Source organism: Podarcis melisellensis (assembly GCF_964234715.1).
Source record: "Podarcis melisellensis genome assembly, chromosome: 17".
NCBI lineage: Eukaryota > Metazoa > Chordata > Lepidosauria > Squamata > Lacertidae > Podarcis > Podarcis melisellensis.
The window spans coordinates 15,680,001-15,697,293 of record NC_138534.1 but is presented as its reverse complement, the minus strand read 5'-3'; the positions used below and the strand labels follow the sequence as shown (position 1 = coordinate 15,697,293).

At 40.7% G+C, this 17,293-nt stretch overlaps 1 protein-coding gene across 3 annotated transcripts in view; it reads left to right on the top strand.

The window, feature by feature from the left end:
* The window catches only part of CNTLN (centlein), a 175,818-nt gene that overhangs the window by 51,136 nt on the left and 107,389 nt on the right, over nucleotides 1–17,293 (top strand). For 2 of the 3 annotated variants that reach the window (XR_014163921.1, XM_081893797.1), the window contains exons 8-9: nucleotides 5,920–6,111; nucleotides 15,044–15,217. Coding sequence is in view for 2 of the 3 variants with exons in the window: in XM_081893797.1 (XP_081749923.1) it covers nucleotides 5,920–6,111; nucleotides 15,044–15,217 (366 nt within the window). In the remaining variant the exon portion in view is untranslated. The remainder of the gene's footprint in view (nucleotides 1–5,919; nucleotides 6,112–15,043; nucleotides 15,218–17,293) is intronic. The other variant, XM_081893798.1, reaches the window with a different exon arrangement.

Here is a 17,293-nt window from a genome sequence, read left to right as displayed (position 1 = left end):
TTGCTGTGTGTGTGTGGGGGGGGAGGTTTTTGTAGGCCTTGAAAACAATATTGTGAAGGCACATGGTTAATATTAATGGGAAGGGAGTTCCAAGGATTGGGTGCTACCACACTAAAAGGTTCAGTTTCCTGCAGAATGAACACTATGTGGCACTTCATCACATACAAGAAACAGTGTAAAACTGATTAAAATTAGGAACAGAGACAGCAGGTTAGAAGCCAATGAAGGTTTACAAAAACCTAAATATGCCAGCAGCCTGAAAGGTAAAATACCTGTTAAAATCAGCAGTCTTCATATGAAAGGTTATAATCATGCCTCCCCAATGGTATTATTATTTCTTTTGATCTGGATGCTGTACTTCTGTTGATGCAGCTTAGAATTGCATTAGCTTTTTTTTTTTTTGCTGGTGCATGAACACTGTTTGTATTGTGGTCTACTAAGACCCCTAGATCCTTTTCACATGCCCTGCCTCCAAGCCAGGTGTCCTCCAGCCTATATTTGTGGAACTGATTATTCCTGCCTAACTGTCTGCATTTACAGTTGTCCTTATTGGAATTCATTTTGTTAGTTTTGGCCCAGTTCTCCAATCCATCAAGGTCATCTTGAATCCTGATTGTATCTTCTGTGGTATTACCTATCCCTCCCAGTTTAGTGTAAAAAATAATAATAATGACTAGCATCTGCTCTATTCCTTCATCCAAGTAAATTATAAAGATGTTGAACAGCACTCGGCCAAGGCCAAACCTGTGGTACTTCTTACTTTTTTCCTGGATGACGAGGAACCATTGGTGAGCACTCTTTGAGTTTGGTCAGTCAACAGCTACAAATCCACTAATAGTAATATCGTCTAGCCCATACTTTACCACCATCTCTGCAAGACTGTCATGGGGGATTTTGTTGAAAGCCTTACTGAAATCAAGATACGTTACATCCACTGCATTCCCCTGCCAGCCAAGCTGGTAACTCTATCAAAAAAATAAGATTTGTCTGACATGACCTGTTTTTGAGAAACTCTTGCAGGCTCTTAGTTATCACAGCATCCTCTTCTAAGTGCTTACAGACCGATTGTTTAATTATCTGTTTCCATCCTTATAAAATCTGCTCTCTTGATCCACTTGGAAAGTCAAGCCTGTTTTTGTTCTCCCTCTTTCTCTAGGCTTCGGACAAACAAGTGTGATGTCCTTTCAAGCTAATGATGTGACCATGGATTTATATTTGGAGAGCTGATCAAGTTCATTTCGGGTTTATCAAGCTCATTTGAGCAAGCTTTGAAAAACAACACTTGATTGAGTACATCGAAGACACTTTGTTTATCCGTGTTGCTGGTCCCAATTTCTGTAGATAGAGGAAACACAGATGTGGTCTAGGATTTAAACTTAGTTTCCTGTTTGGGAGCAAACAGTGTTACTTTTGGACCATTGAGAAAGCTTTCCTTTATGAGATTTTCAATCAGACCAATTAATAAATAGCTAGGCAGCCAAGACCTCGCTGAAGGGAAGTGCTGCATTTTGAAACAAAACTTTTAAACTGTAAATTTCAGAGTGTGCTGATAAGGTAGTCTGGAGACCGAGAAACTCTTGTTGTCTTATCCTTAGTATTGATTTAAGACTCACCACCTTGAGTCTTAGGTGAGGATAAATCTATTGAGTCTCATTAAAACCAGCATGCTACTGGAGCACTTGGTGTGTCTGGGACCAGTGAAATAGTTGGTATACATTTTTAGAAAATAATTCCTTTTCTTGAGAAGAAGAGCTATAAATACAGTATAAAATAGATGTCAATGAGTTTCCATAAACCCACTAACCTAAAATATTTGGACTGAGGGGAAGTAGTGTTGTGTAGCCCATCTAGATATTAGTGTGGAACTGAATGCCTACATCCAGTTTTTCTAACTTGGGATCATTGGTTAGACTGTGTTCTACAAAAACGCCTGAGAGTTTGGAGATGTTTTCCATTGTAGTTATGTCTGGATATGTATTTATAAGCCTCTCAAGATGTTATATTTAAGAGCATGATACAAGCATGAATGGGCTCATGTGATTAATCTGGTGCAAGACTGTCCAAATTTAAAATATAGGTGGAGAATTAATAATCATACTATGCATTTTTGTCATGCGTTTCAAGAATTCAAGATTACAAAAAATGTCTGAACGCATAAAAACCTTTAGACTGAATATTTCCTATATTTAAAAAAACAAAAAACAAATCCTGGATATATAGATACTAACACATCATAGAAAAGGTTCGGGTAACTCTTTTTGACATGTTAGGTTTGTTTGTTCATGTGTTTGTTCATTCAGGATTTTTTTTTATGTTGGGCATATGGGAATGTTCAAACGTTCAGTTGCTTACTCACAGCCTGATTACAGCCTACTACTGTATTGTTCAGAAGCAGGGAAGGGCTTCACCCTTGGTGTCTCTAGTTCAGGCTGGGAATACCTCCCATCTGAACCCTGGGGACCTGCCGCCAGTTTAGGGTAGACAGTACTGTACAAAGGAAGATGGATCAATCATTTGACATGGTATACGGCAGCTTTCTGTGTTTGTGTATATCACATGAGATTACCAATCATTTGCCTTCACTCCTGAAGCTGCAATCCCACACAAACAACTAGGATTACGGTATGTGCCATTGAACTCATTGGGACTTACATCCAAGTAGGCATATATGCAGAATTGTGCAGCAAGTTTGTCAGAGCAGCTTTGTTTATTTCAATCTTCTTTTGTTCAAGGCAGCTTGCAGTAGCTTTTAAGCCACGGGATCAAGTGTGACCTAATAAACTTGGTCTGTCTGTGCAAATTCCATTATGTCCTAAATGATATGCCAGTGAGTCACATGACCTGAGGTTCTGGGCATATGGGCTATCTGACCACTAACAGAGGTCATTGATCTTGCTATAAGGGACGATATATCATAGGACGTACATGCTGATAGGCTCAATGCCATTTGGAAACGTAGAAGACTTTTCCTCTGTGAATTTGCCTATAGAGTGGCTGACAAGTCCTTATCTAGTTCTTCCAGCCAGCACACTAATGCAAGGGAGACAGTTGTCTTGGAATACTGCACTTTTGATTTGTTAGGGGAATATAAAGTCTGTTATCTGGTTTCAGCTATTTGGAGGATGAAAACTTGTTGGGCCTTTTGCAAATGTAGACATTTGCATTGCTGGGTGGCTGCAAGTTTTGTTTTGTTTTGTTTTGTTTTGTTCTCTTTAATATTTTTATCCAGACAAGTTAGATGGCTTAGAGAAACCTGATCATCTTGGCTGCTATGTAAATAACAATAAGCTACTGTGGTGCAGGAAAGAACTAGGAAATGGTATTCTGTTATACAGTAGCTTCAATTAACAGATATATATATATATATATATATATATATATATATATATATATATATATATATGCAGGTTTTGGTGTCCTCGGGTGTCTTCCCGTGTAAAAGTTGGGGTGTCTAGGCGACGTTTCGACGAGGTCTCACTCGTCATCTTCAGGCTGGTGCTTTCGGCTTCTTGTTACTGGAACAGAGCAGGATCTCAGTGTTTGAGTTCCTATAAATACTGTTGAGGGGGTGTGGTGTATAGCCTCCAATGTTCTGGGCAGAGAGGAAGTTCCCAGGCTAGTGTGCCTTTTCTTCTTTTGTTCCTTAATTACTTGAGGGATATCCTGAGTGATTTCTTGAGTGATATCCTGAGTACCACTTAGGTGGGTCATTAGGTGTGGATTAGTTGCTAAAGTCTTTGTGTCTTGACCTCTTGAACTTTGTGAAGAGTTTTTCTGAGAAGATGGCTGTACTGCACTTAGTTGTGCTCTGGCTTGGCTTCGTGTATAGGGGCGAGCTGTGGTTTTGTGGCTTGTGTCAGCCAGATCTGTGTAGGGATTGCAGGGGGGTGCAGCATCCGGAGGTGCCTCCATGGTTTGGCTACTGGATGGTGTCTGTAATTTATCTGTGGAGAGGGTCTGGGTTTGGGTCTGGTGTGGTTGATTGGTGATGGCGTTCTGTGTGCCTCTGGATCTGGTGTCAGTTTTTGTGGGGAGTTTTTGTGTCGTCACGCTTGTTCATGTTGTGAGGGTGTTTCTCTATCTCCACGTACATTGGACAAACAAACAGACGAATAAATGCACGTATCGCAGAACACAAGAATGCCGTCAAAAAAGAAGAAAAAACTTCCTCTCTTTTCCAACACATGAAAGAAACAGGACACGAAATTAATTTTGCAGATTCCAAATTGCTCTTTAACATGGAACATCACCACAAGAGAATAATCATGGAAGCCATCGAGATAGAGAAACACCCTCACAACATGAACAAGCGTGACGACACATCCCGCTTGCCAGACATCTGGAAATTAGCCCTCCCCACAAAAACTGACACCAGATCCAGAGGCACACAGAACGCCATCACCAATCAACCACACCAGACCCAAACCCAGACCCTCTCCACAGATAAATTACAGACACCATCCAGTAGCCAAACCATGGAGGCACCTCCGGATGCTGCACCCCCCTGCAATCCCTACACAGATCTGGCTGACACAAGCCACAAAACCACAGCTCGCCCCTATACACGAAGCCAAGCCAGAGCACAACTAAGTGCAGTACAGCCATCTTCTCAGAAAAACTCTTCACAAAGTTCAAGAGGTCAAGACACAAAGACTTTAGCAACTAATCCACACCTAATGACCCACCTAAGTGGTACTCAGGATATCACTCAAGAAATCACTCAGGATATCCCTCAAGTAATTAAGGAACAAAAGAAGAAAAGGCACACTAGCCTGGGAACTTCCTCTCTGCCCAGAACATTGGAGGCTATACACCACACCCCCTCAACAGTATTTATAGGAACTCAAACACTGAGATCCTGCTCTGTTCCAGTAACAAGAAGCCGAAAGCACCAGCCTGAAGATGACGAGTGAGACCTCGTCGAAACGTCGCCTAGACACCCCAACTTTTACACGGGAAGACACCCGAGGACACCAAAACCTGCATTCCTGTACCCGTGAAAATCTACGAAAGCATATATATATATATATATATATATATATATATAGCCAAATATTAAATAGAAACTAGAAAAAATCATTTGTATGCACCAAGCCCTAACCATCCATTTTCTATAACCCATGACATGTGAAACTGTAACCATCAAGCTAAAGCTGAGTTCATGTTCTTAGGACCAAAATAGCCCTGGCAGGCAAAAAATGTTTGTTGCATTTGTCTTGTTGCTGTGTCTGTTCCATTCATGAATAAAGTAGATGTGGTCTAATTTCTGTAGGAGATATTTGCAGAGGCAAGTTCCTTTTCTGTCCCTTTCCCTCTCCCTTCCATCCCTGCATTCTAGGAATCTCTGGCTCTTTTCTCCCAGGGCAGTTCTGATACTGGAAGTGTGCCAGAGCATGGCAAGATTAAGTTCAGGTGGATTCAGGTCCTTTCACATACTGTCACCTTTCGTTATTAAAAACTAGACCCACCCCAATTTATATGTCAATGTGATAGAATGGTTGCTTCTGTCATGTTTTGTTTGGCCTATAGCCTTCATTTAGTAGTGTAGAATTTAGATTTCTGGGATAATATTGTTGCGAGCTGTTACATCTAAGATAGTTTTATGCAGAATAGCTTCTGTAGATTTACTTAGTGTAAAATATAGGTAAGTACACTATAGGTAGTACACTACAGTTCCAGTGTCAAGCATTTTCTTTCTATGTGTTGATGAAGGGCATTGGAACTCTGTCTCAAACGAAATCTGGCAGAGTGGGATCAGCATTTACAAGGGTTGAAAATGGTTTTAATTATACTGGTTCTCTGAATTTTGTTGCTAGATTTCACACTCTAGTAGTTGCATATTTATGAACATGTGCTCTTGTTCATGACACTTTTTCTTAAATCTTAAATTTTTCTTAAATTTCTTAAATCTTAAAATAGCTTTACAATGAATTGACCATATGTTTTGAGAAACTCAAAGCAAGTGAGTTGGAGCTCCGGCAAAGTCAAGCTTCTCTTCAGAACCAACTATTTGAAAAAGAACGACATATCAGTCAGCTGGAAGAACAACTTCAACAGGCTCTCAGCTCTCTGTTTTCAAAACCTGAAAGTCCTTCAAAACAGAGAAAAGAGGTGAGAGAAAAATTGTTGGCAAATAGTATTTTTAATTATCCCACTTTCCAAGTGAACAACCTGGTAGATATAACACCATGCACCCATGAAACAATCAAGCATCAACTAAGTTAAGTTTTTCTGCAGCACTTGCATTGTTGTTATTGTTCACACAAAAAATGAGAACACAAAATACATAATGAAACGAAAACAAACCAATAACCTCCCTCCCACAAACACATTTAAAAGGCCATAAAATGTTTGATCAGCCCAATGCCTGGTTATAGAGAAAAGTTTTTGCTTGGCACCTAAAGATATGTAAGGAAGGTGCCAGGTGAGCCTCCCTGGGGAGAGCATTCCACAAAAGGGAGCCACCACAAAAGAGGCCTGTTCTCACGTTGCCACCCTCTGGACCTCTCATGGAGGGGGCACACGAAGAAGGGCCTCAGGTGATGATTGCAGGGTCTGAGTCACTTCATATGGGGAATACCTTGAGATATTGTAGTTCTGAGACATTTAAGGCTTCATGTGTCAAGACCAGCACTTTGAATTGGGACTGGAAACTAATTGGTAGCAAGTACAGTTGGGCCAGGATCAGTGTACAGTGGTACCTCGGGTTAAGTACTTAATTCGTTCCAGAGGTCCGTTCTTAACCTGAAACTGTTCTTAACCTGAAGCACCACTTTAGCTAATGGGGCCTCCTGCTGCTGCCGCACCGCCAGAGCCCGATTTCTGTTCTTATCCTGAAGCAAAGTTCTTAACCTGAAGCACTATTTCTAGGTTAGCGGAGTGTGTAACCTGAAGCGTATGTAACCTAAAGCGTATGTAACCCAAGGTACCACTGTAATATACTCTTGCCCCAGTGAGTAACCTGGCCGTCAAATCCTGCACCAGCTGACGTTTCTGAACTGCCTTCGGAGGCAGCTCGACATATAACATGTTGCAGTAATCTAACCTAGAGGTTACCAGAGCATAGGTGACAGAAGTTAGGCTATCCCTGCCCAAAATGGGGAATAGCTGGGCCACCAGCTGAGTCTCAAGGGACAGCAAAGGATCCAGGGGGTACCCCCAAGTTATGTACCCACTCCTTCCGAGGAAGTGTAACCCCATCAAGAGCAGGCAAGCTCCCCTCTGGAGAACCACCCACTAACAGTGCTTCGATTTTATCTGGATTGAGCTTCAGTTTGTTGGCTCTCATCCAATCCATTACCAAGGTTGCACAGCTGCATAGTTCATACATAGTTCATATAGGCCAGAGAGCTCCACATTCCAATGGAAGACCAACTTTTTTAATCCTGTGGGTGTAACGTTTGGTCAATTAATACCACCAACTGGTTGATTACGCACTCTTCAGTCCGTTCAAGTGTTCTTCCAATTAATTGGGTAGCTGGCTTTTTAAAAATTTGAATGCAAATCAAGAAGAATGGACACTGTTGTTGGAGAGGCATTTCGCTTATTTTCTCATACAGAAGGGAATGCATTTTCTAAGACAGGACATTCCACCTGCTGGTGCTCTGTGATGGTGCAGAACTAGGCATGACCGGCATTTTGCTGTGAAGACAAACAGCAGTTTTCCAGGCTTAATATTGTTCTCCATCAGGGATAACATACCTGTAGCTTTCTAAGCGCTGCTGGATTCCAACTTCCAGTCAGCATGGTCAGTGATGATGGAAGTTGCAGTCTTAACAGCATTGGGTGGTGGTCATCCAGAGTTTCCATTCCTGACCTGCACCATCCTCTCCCTGGTCCAGTTTCCTGCCACCCCCCCACCCTCCGCTTGAGTTGGCCCATGCTTAGCAGCGCTGGCCACAAAATGCAAAGAAACTTGCTGTTTCTCCTGAAATAATCTTGAAATCCTGGATCAGTGGGCATATTCCTGCATTATTATTTTTTTAAGATTGTTATGGGAAATAAATGTAAAAAACAAAAAATGCCTTTCCCTTCTTCAAAGTGGTCAGTTCTTCAGGTGAAATTGTGTGCCTCTTTTAATCAATTGTTTTAAACCCGTAAGATTAATCAACTATGATTCTTGCCCCCCGTCCTTCCTATTTCAACCCCATCCCTTTGGAAAAAACCTAAATATTGAAATTTACTCAGCGGTTTGTGAACACATGGAATGAGTATTATTTATGTATTTATTTCCTTTGAGAAATGCAAATGATAATCCTGCTGATTCAAATAATAGTACTTAGGATAATGTTCTTGAGTAATCCATACACATTTTATCTTCTGCATAAGCACCCCTATAGTAACCCGTGTGTGTGTGTGTGTGTGTGTGAGAGAGAGAGAGAGAGAGAGAGAAAGAGTTATCATTTCTAACTTTCATTTCAGTAATTTCATTCACATTGCTAGCAAAATATTTGCAGAGACAGTATTCAGCTAAATGTGCTGTATACAAGGCTGATATTAAGCATTACTGACCTTTGCCTCTTATTTACGGTTGCAGCCATGTGATGTTTAGAACCATTTTATTTGAATTTAGTAGCTTCCCAACCCAGCAACGTGGTATGTTTGCATAGGTGGAATGCATAGACAGTTCTCTATTGCAAGGTGAGGAACATCCCATGTTCAAATAAATGTGGAGGGTCTCTGGTAACAGGGCTGCTGGGAGCAGTGCATCAGCAACATTATTGTATGTAGAAAGGTGCACAATAGGAAACATAGTTTGAAAAGGTTGCAAGTGTTGGGTTTTACCATCTCTAGGAGCGGTTTAGCATGCAAGCCCCACCCCTGCCCTTTTGACTGAATTCTGTTATCCAGTAAGAAGTTTCAAGCCAGTAGCAAAGTGCCGTATCCGAAGTTTCTGTCTTCAGGACTTGTTGGTGAAGCTTAAATGTTTATATGCTTAATAAGCCAGCAAAGCGAATATCCATTTCCCACTCAAAGCAAAGGCAAGCAGTAAGAATGGGAAAGTGCAGGGCTTTATTATGGAAACAGCAACTCAACTTTAACTACTCTATAGTGGCAGTGTTCATGCCGCTATAATAAAACTTAAGAACGTTTTAGTAATTTTTTCCCCTACAATTATTCAAAATTACATTACCCTTACTGAAAACTGAATGGCTTTTAGTGGATTAATTAAACTGTAGCTGGTTTGCCATCTGGGTGCAGCTTGTTTAGCTGCTTTTCACAGAAAGATTTTTCACGGAATAAAGAGCATTTTTGTTGTTAGAAAGCAGCTGCTAGAGAATACGCTTTAAAATACAAATGATGTGTGCCCTAATAATTTATGTTGCTCTATATTAAAAAAAATGTTGTGGAAAAAGAACTTTTTTAACATCTTATTTTTTTGTCAGTGTTGCTTTGTTGAAGCCATGGAGCCTCTTACAAATCAGCTTTTATAAATATATTCACTTTTCCCCCCATTTGGGTTGCTCATGATATTGTGCTAAGAGTTCAGGGTTTAGGCTAGATGCAGAAGAGGAACTAAAAAGGAAGAGAGAATTAAGTAGATCTGATTTTATGGCTCAAGTGGTTTCATTAAATTAGAGTGCTGTGTGCTCCCGTTCATTAATGAACTTTTGCCATATGCTTTAACTGTTCTGGTCAATAGCTGATAAAGAGAAGCTTGTGTTAAAAAACAAATCTGGATAAAAATATCCCTGTGATGGGCTTTTATCAAAGGAGTTGCTTTGAATTCAGTAACTACTACTGAGGCAATATGGCTCACAATTTGCGACCCAAAGGTAGTCATACATTATTGGAATAGAGCCTACTGCGCTTCACATTACACAGATGTGAAGACCTGATTATAGCTGCTTCATAATTAACAGTGATCCGATTTGTTTTGTGGCATAAATGGTGCATGTGTAGAACATTAGCCATGGCACTCTCATTCAAATTCAACTCGAGGGCTCAGCGGCAGGCGGGTCACGAGCTTCAGGGAGTAGCAGCACAAGCTCCTCCATATGTTCTTGCGGCATCTTACTATGGCTATGAGTGCAAGATAAGTTCCCCAAAGAACCTAATCGTGTTCTGTAATTACAGTGCGGCTTTCTGCTGGCTAGAAATGAGGGAGAAGCTAAAACCCTCATCAGATAATTTGTAAATTACTTTACATGGCGGATGCCTAACTCAGTTGGTTTTCAACTGCTGAAATTATAAATAATTGTAACAGATGTGGCAATATGGCTGGCCTCCAATAAATGAGGCCCTTGATAATTTGGCCGACCCTTTGACAGGCCAATTTAATAAAATGTGAACAAAATCTTCTTGCTAATAATTTATCATCCCTTTTCCCAATAGAATAAATTTAATTACCCTAGCAGTTAACAAGGTCACACCCAGATGCCAAACTCAGCTACAGTTTTGATAATGCAATCAGGAATTGAGAGGTGATGACAGCGTTGTTGTTTTTTTCATTACCTGGCTTCACATAAACACAGGTGGCGTAGCTTTCTTGTCAGTTTTTAATAATTACAGGCTATTATGGAATGCATAGTTAGCAGATTGAAAACCACACTTTGGTGAATTTGTTTGAGTATGATTGAGATTCTAATGTATAGAGATGATAATATATAACAAGCGTCGTTCCTGGTTTACTCCGTTATTGTGCACAATTTGATTTCTGCTGGTGACAGAAGTGTAACCGTTTTGCAAACTTTGGTGTAGCTGGCTTATAAGGCTGTGTTTGTTAGCAACAGTAAGATGGAAGAGCCAAACAACACCTTTTCCTTCCTAATCAAACTAACCCTGCCTTCCCAAGCTAATATACAACCGTATCACACAATTGCATGCTTGTAACCCCAGAGGAAACCTTAAGGTCATCAGGTCTGACTCTGCATATGAGGCAAGATGCTCCATACACAAGCATTACTATATTGGATTAGAAAACACAATCTAGGTGTCAGTGTGCTGAACGCAGAAAGAGCGTGCAAAATATACGTTTCATTGGAGTCTCTGTAAAGTACTGACTGCATTCAACAAAATTGTTTGAAAGTCTTCTCTAGCACTGATAATATGGTCAGTAATATGTAGAACAGTTTAGCGTGAAATTAATGCTGCAGTTTTGATTTCAGTGAGGCATTGGAAAGGACTTAGAATGATAGTCACAGACAAAAGTCCAGATGGCACACAACACATTAACATGGGGCTTTAAGCTACAACAGGAGAAAGGTGTCCAAGTATTGCCGAACTGTCTGGCATGTGGACTCTGGATTATGGCCATATGCAACAATCATACAGAATTCATTACGAAGTTAGAGCTCTGTGAGTCGTCCCCCACCCCTGCTTTCTGTCTGCATTGGGCATTCTTCATCGTGGACATGGAAGATTCCAAGATGTAGATGAAAATTGGCTAAGCTCATCACATCCTGTTGTCTTTAGGCTCAATAAGGCTGAGCTCTGTTGTGTTATGGAATGTTATCATGGTCTATAAAGTTGTGTTGCTGTGGCTTGCCTGATGAGTGCCCCATTTCTCTGAAAATTCTGTATTGCCTTCTAGGAATTGTAGTGTGATCCCCATCCTTGTTGCCTTGTTTTCACTCCACAGTACCAAGAGTGCACCTTGAAAATTCAGCCTCCCCTAAATTCAGAGTTCATTTAAAGGTGAACATACCTAGTTGTATCTTCTGGAAAAACAAGTAGACTGAAGCTAGCCATCCTTTGACATTTGCATTTCCCCCTGAATTTCACAACACAATTATCCAACCTAGTAATAATATGTACAGAAATGCATATACTGGGGTAAAGTATGCATAAAATATTTGGGGAAATTGCTCTGCAAAAATGTGTATATTGGGCAAAATGATACACACAGGTTTGTATATTAGCAGAATATCACATTCGAATCCTGATGAGGATGTGCGTATGTATTTCAAAAAATTGCATGTGGAGACCTGAACTTAAGACTGGAAAATGACAAACCAAGAGAAAACAAAATTGACAGATTCTCTCCCCTCATTCTCTCCCCTCCTAATAACCACATTAAGAGCATGCAAGACTCAAAAGAAGTTAAGAGTAAATAGTTTCTACACATTCCAGCTTTTCAGATCACCTAATCACCAAATCTGATTTATCATTCTGAGATGGAGAAGAATTTTGGGGGGAGGAGGGCAGAATGGTACTCAACTTACATTATAGCTGGGCCTTATATTTTGAACAGCTTGTATGCTATGCCTGGTAATTACAAATTTTGATGCTATTCCTCACTATATAGTGTAGTAAATATTGTTACGATGTTTATAAAAATGGATTTTCCTTCGAACTTGCTAGCTGCACTTGTTACTGCAGTGTTAACTAAGGAAAACAATTAGTGAGATGTTTCCTTTTATCTTAGCACAGTTAGATACAATGCATCTTCTCTATATGTTCAATGCAAACTTGCAATGTGAGCTGCACGCATAACTATATGCATATTTCTTGTTAATGTCATTTCCTTATTAGGTTGATTCACATACAACCTACTATTGGTTCACATGCCCCTGCTTTGCCTCATGCACTCAGATTCATAGATCCAATTAAGAGTCCTTATGGATCAGTGAAAGTATGCATCTTACCCGTGCCAGGCAGGTGCCAACTTTGAAAGTCAAGAGTATATTCAACCAATTCTGGCAAATCACCCACATTAGTCCATCTAGTCTTACAAAATGCAGTGTGAACCCATTTTTTTGTTTCAACTCGAGTGCCAAAATGTCTTGGGCCAGCCCTGCAGGTTAGTAATTTCTTTTGCAGGCTAGTAACTTCATTTTTTCTTTTATATATTAGCATAGTGGTAGCATTTGTTGATTTACAAGGAAGTTCTAATGAAGTAAATATCCACTTTCGCTTGAGCAAGTAATCTAAACCTGAGTTACATAAACCTTAAACCTTGCAATGTCTCATCCAGTAGCTGCTAACCAAGTTGTTTGGACATAGCATGCTAATAAAGAAAAAGTTGAAGGGCAAATTCTGCAGTACATGGAAACATTTGACATTTGTACAGTCCATACCTGTGTGCCGCAGCACAATTCTGTACGCACAAAAATGGTTTATGGATGCAGCCAATAATATCCAGATTAAAATCTGCCACAAATAGAGAACAGATAAAAGTGAACCAGGTCAGAGGAACCCATGACAAAGAATGAGTTTAGAAAAACAACCCCAAGTTAAGCAGAACTAAATTGAGGCTCGCATAATGATTTTTCATATGCTACAGTGGAAGTAAATGCATTGCCAAGCGTCCAACTAGTAGGAACAATTTATTCACCCATTTTCAGTACATGGTAGTCAGATAGGGGCTCCATTCATGGAATCAGAGAACTGGAGAGTTGGAAGGGACCCTGAGGATCATCTAGTCCTCCTACAATGTGGGAATATGCAGCAGTGCTATACAGGGATTGAACCTGCAACCTTGGTATTATCAGCACCACACTCTCAGATGCTGCTTCTTCTGTCTTGGTGCTACACAAATCCATATTGAGTGTAGAGTCTCTTTGTGCAGCCTTTTTTTTTATTTGCCTGGTGAGGGAGTTGGAGGTGGCTTCTGCAAGCCCAAGACTCACTTCCAACCCTTGAAGTGGGCTGGGGTTTTTGAGTCGCTTGATAGTTGCTAAGGGTTTGAAAATCAAAGCCATTTGCTGAGGCATCCACTATTGTCACTTTCTGGTTTGGGAAGATGTGCAGTTTTGTGTTTCACTTTTTGTCACGTTGTAACTGATTGTATTCTCTAGAGTTGCAATTGTCATAGTGGGCTACATGGAGAAGGTTTAGAACTTTTGCTAGCAAACATGTTAGAATTGTGTTACATATTTCATGGCAAATAACCCCAAGGCTCCCATGGTATATCTATAAGTTTGTGCATCAAAACAACACAGATTCCTGTGTTTTGATGATGGTTTGAAACTTCAGCTGATAAAAACTGCTATGCCATCTTTTGGGCCATGGTGAGGGGTGCATTATGAGTGCATTACACCAGTGTTCTAATGCCTTTTTGCTTTTCAATTAAAATGTTGGCAAAGGTAAAGGTAAAGGGACCCCTGACCATTAGGTCGAGTCGTGACCGACTCTGGGGTTGTGGCGCTCATCTTGCTTTATTGGCCGAGGGAGCTGGCGTACAGCTTCTGGGTCATGTGGCCAGCATGACTAAGCCACTTCTGGCAAACCAGAGCAGAGCACGGAAATGCCGTTTACCTTCCCGCCGGAGCGGTGCCAATTTATCTACTTGCACTTTGACGTGCTTTCGAACTGCTAGGTTGGCAGGAGCAGGGAGCTAGCAACGGGAGCTCACCCTGCTGCAGGGATTCAAACCGCTGACCTTCTGATCGGCAAGTCCTAGGCTCTGTGGTTTAACCCACAGCGCCACCCGCGTCCCTTGGCAATGACCTACAGAGGCCTCAATGGCATGGGCCCAAAATAGGAAGTCGTCTTCACCCCATGTTCTTTTGAAGCCTTTAAGAGCTCCTATCAACTGTGTCATCTATGTATTAAGCCAGGACAGAAAAGGCACTAAGAGATGTATTCCCAGTAGTTGCACTGTAACTTTGGACCTCCTTTTCCTTAGGCACTTTCCTGTGATTAAGTGCCTTCCAGAAGCAGTAAAGTGTTTCTTTTACTGACTTTTGATGCCAAAGATAGGATAGGTGAAAGTGTTAGTATAGATCAAGGTGGGATTTTTTAAAAAAAATATTCAGTGTTTTATAATTAGCATATTGTTATCCGTCCTGTTCCCTTGGGATAAGGAAGGCTATGGAATTGAATTAAATAAATTAAATGCCTGTGGGAAATATCCAAATCATTATGAGCACAGTTCATATCATAACAGGTACAATCCAAAAAAATGTTTTAGTGAACTTAGCCCTATGGCCAATTGCACTTGAATATTTTCTTTTATTCCACCCCAGCCCCGGCTATAAAAGGTGGTATTTTGGTGTGCAACTTTTTGATTTAATATGTGAAGCATAGTATGTTGGCAGCAATATTCATATTTTGCTTTTATCCCCAAATATTCCAAAGTACTTGCCCTTCTGTTTTCTAGGAATTCCAGCAGTATTCTTTAAGTGAGCTAGAATATCTCATACTATCACAAAAATCTGAAATAAAGCTTTTGAAAGAAAAATTGAAAAGAGCAAATCATACACTAGCAGATCATAGCCTTTGCAGCAGAGATTTCTTGGATTGCATCAGTGTTAAGGCTGGGAAGAAATACAAGGTAGGAAAGCTTTATTGCCTTGTGTATTTGTGTCAAAATGAGGTTGGCAAAGCTTGACATTTTGCTCTGGGACTCGGATAATACCAGTTTTAATAACTGTCGATGCTACTTATAATTCTGGAAGCTTGATCGAAGAGTGTTTTTATTATCTGCCAAAGACTTGTTAAAATAACTGTTGGGAGTAGGAAGTTTTACCTTATTAAACACTGAATAAAGGATTGTTAATTTAATGAAATTATTTAAAGGTTCAATTCTTTGTAGGATTCTTAAGATGAATATTTATTACTTGATACTGTTTGTGAGGATGCCCATTCTTTTCAGACAGATGAACTTAAGAAATTGAGTTTGAGATTTAAAAGTTTGCAATTAATATAAATGCTGAGTTAGGAGTTCTGTACAACTGGTGTTGTTTTATCTTTAGAATTAATTATTGAATCTGAACTCAGATATTTTCCATTTATTTTACCTATTAGAATTTGTATTTCTCTCTGCTCTTAGATGTTCAGGGCTTGTTACATCATGTCATTTAAAAATAAAAACAAAATGTATTACATCAAAATAATCCCACCTATACCTGTATAACACTAATTTCAAGAGACCCGCCAAAATATGTCTTTTCATTGGTTCTGATTATTCTTAATTGTGAAGCAGCTCCACAGAACACTAGTCTTCACACTTCTTGCATGGATTGTATTGTTAATAAAGTAGTTTTGTGTAGTCATATTAATCACAATCATGAGGAAGGAAGATATTTTTCAGATACAGGGCTTCAATGATTATAGCAGTCTATAGGTCAGAACAGAACAACTATCTTGAATTATACCTGGAAGCTTGCAAGAAGAGCCCTGGTAGATTAGACCAGGCCTATCTTGTTGAGCATCATGTTTTCCATAAGACCATGTTTTCCACAAGACCACAAGTGGGATACAAGCTCAAGAGCCCTTCTGTGATGCTGGTGACATTGGACATAGCATACAGCCATCATGACTACTAATAACTGATAGCCTTACCCACCATGAATTTTTTTACTCCCCTATTAATGCCATAGAAGTTGATGGCCAATACAACAACATCCTGTGGTATTTTGAAACTAGGAAATTTGTAAAGATACAAATATGTGGTTAAACAGGGACTCCATCATTCTGACCCCCGTGAAAGAAGTGGTGCCTTCTACTATCCCAAATTTTTCTAATTTGGAACCATTAGACACAATTAAGGTGGACGTGGGTGGTGCTGTGGGTTAAAGCCTCTGCGCCTAGGGCTTGCCGATCGAAAGGTCGGCGGTTTGAATCTCCGCGGTGGGGTGCGCTCCCGTCTTTCGGTCCCAGCGCCTGCCAACCTAGCAGTTCGAAAGCACCCCCGGGTGCAAGTAGATAAATAGGGACCGCTTACTAGCGGGAAGGTAAACGGTGTTTCCGTGTGCGGCTCTGGCTCGCCAGAGCAGCGATGTCATGCTGGCCACGTGACCCGGAAGTGTCTCCGGACAGCACTGGCCCCTGGCCTCTTAAGTGAGATGGGCGCACAACCCCAAAGTCTGTCAAGACTGGCCCATACGGGCAGGGGTACCTTTACCTTTTATGTCTGAAATACTGTAGAAGGAGGTTCAGTTTAAAAACTGTGGGCGAAGTGAATCAGGCACCATTTCGACGGTGTTTTTTATTTTTAAAGGTAGAACATACAGCTGCAATGGATGTCCTCTTGTCACCCCCTCCCACAAATGCTGTGGACACAGAGTAATTCTGAAACAATTTTGGAGGAAAATGTTCCCCTGCGCTAAGACTCATCTTTTTTTGCAATGACTGCCCTATCCTGCCAGAATGCCCAGGATCTGGGGTAAGCTGCCATTTCCACTTAGGATGCTCAGGGACAACACTGTATCTGAGGCATTCTGGGTAGGAAATAGGTAGCATCGAGGGAGGGGGCAGGAGGCAAGTGCCCCCCAAATAAGGAGCTCCCCCTCACTTGCCACCTCCTGTTACTAGACTCCTGCCATTAACATATACTGATACTTTTAGTTCAGAGATTTTAACATGTGAACTTCCTCACCCAGAAATATACATTGCCTTTTCTGTTCCC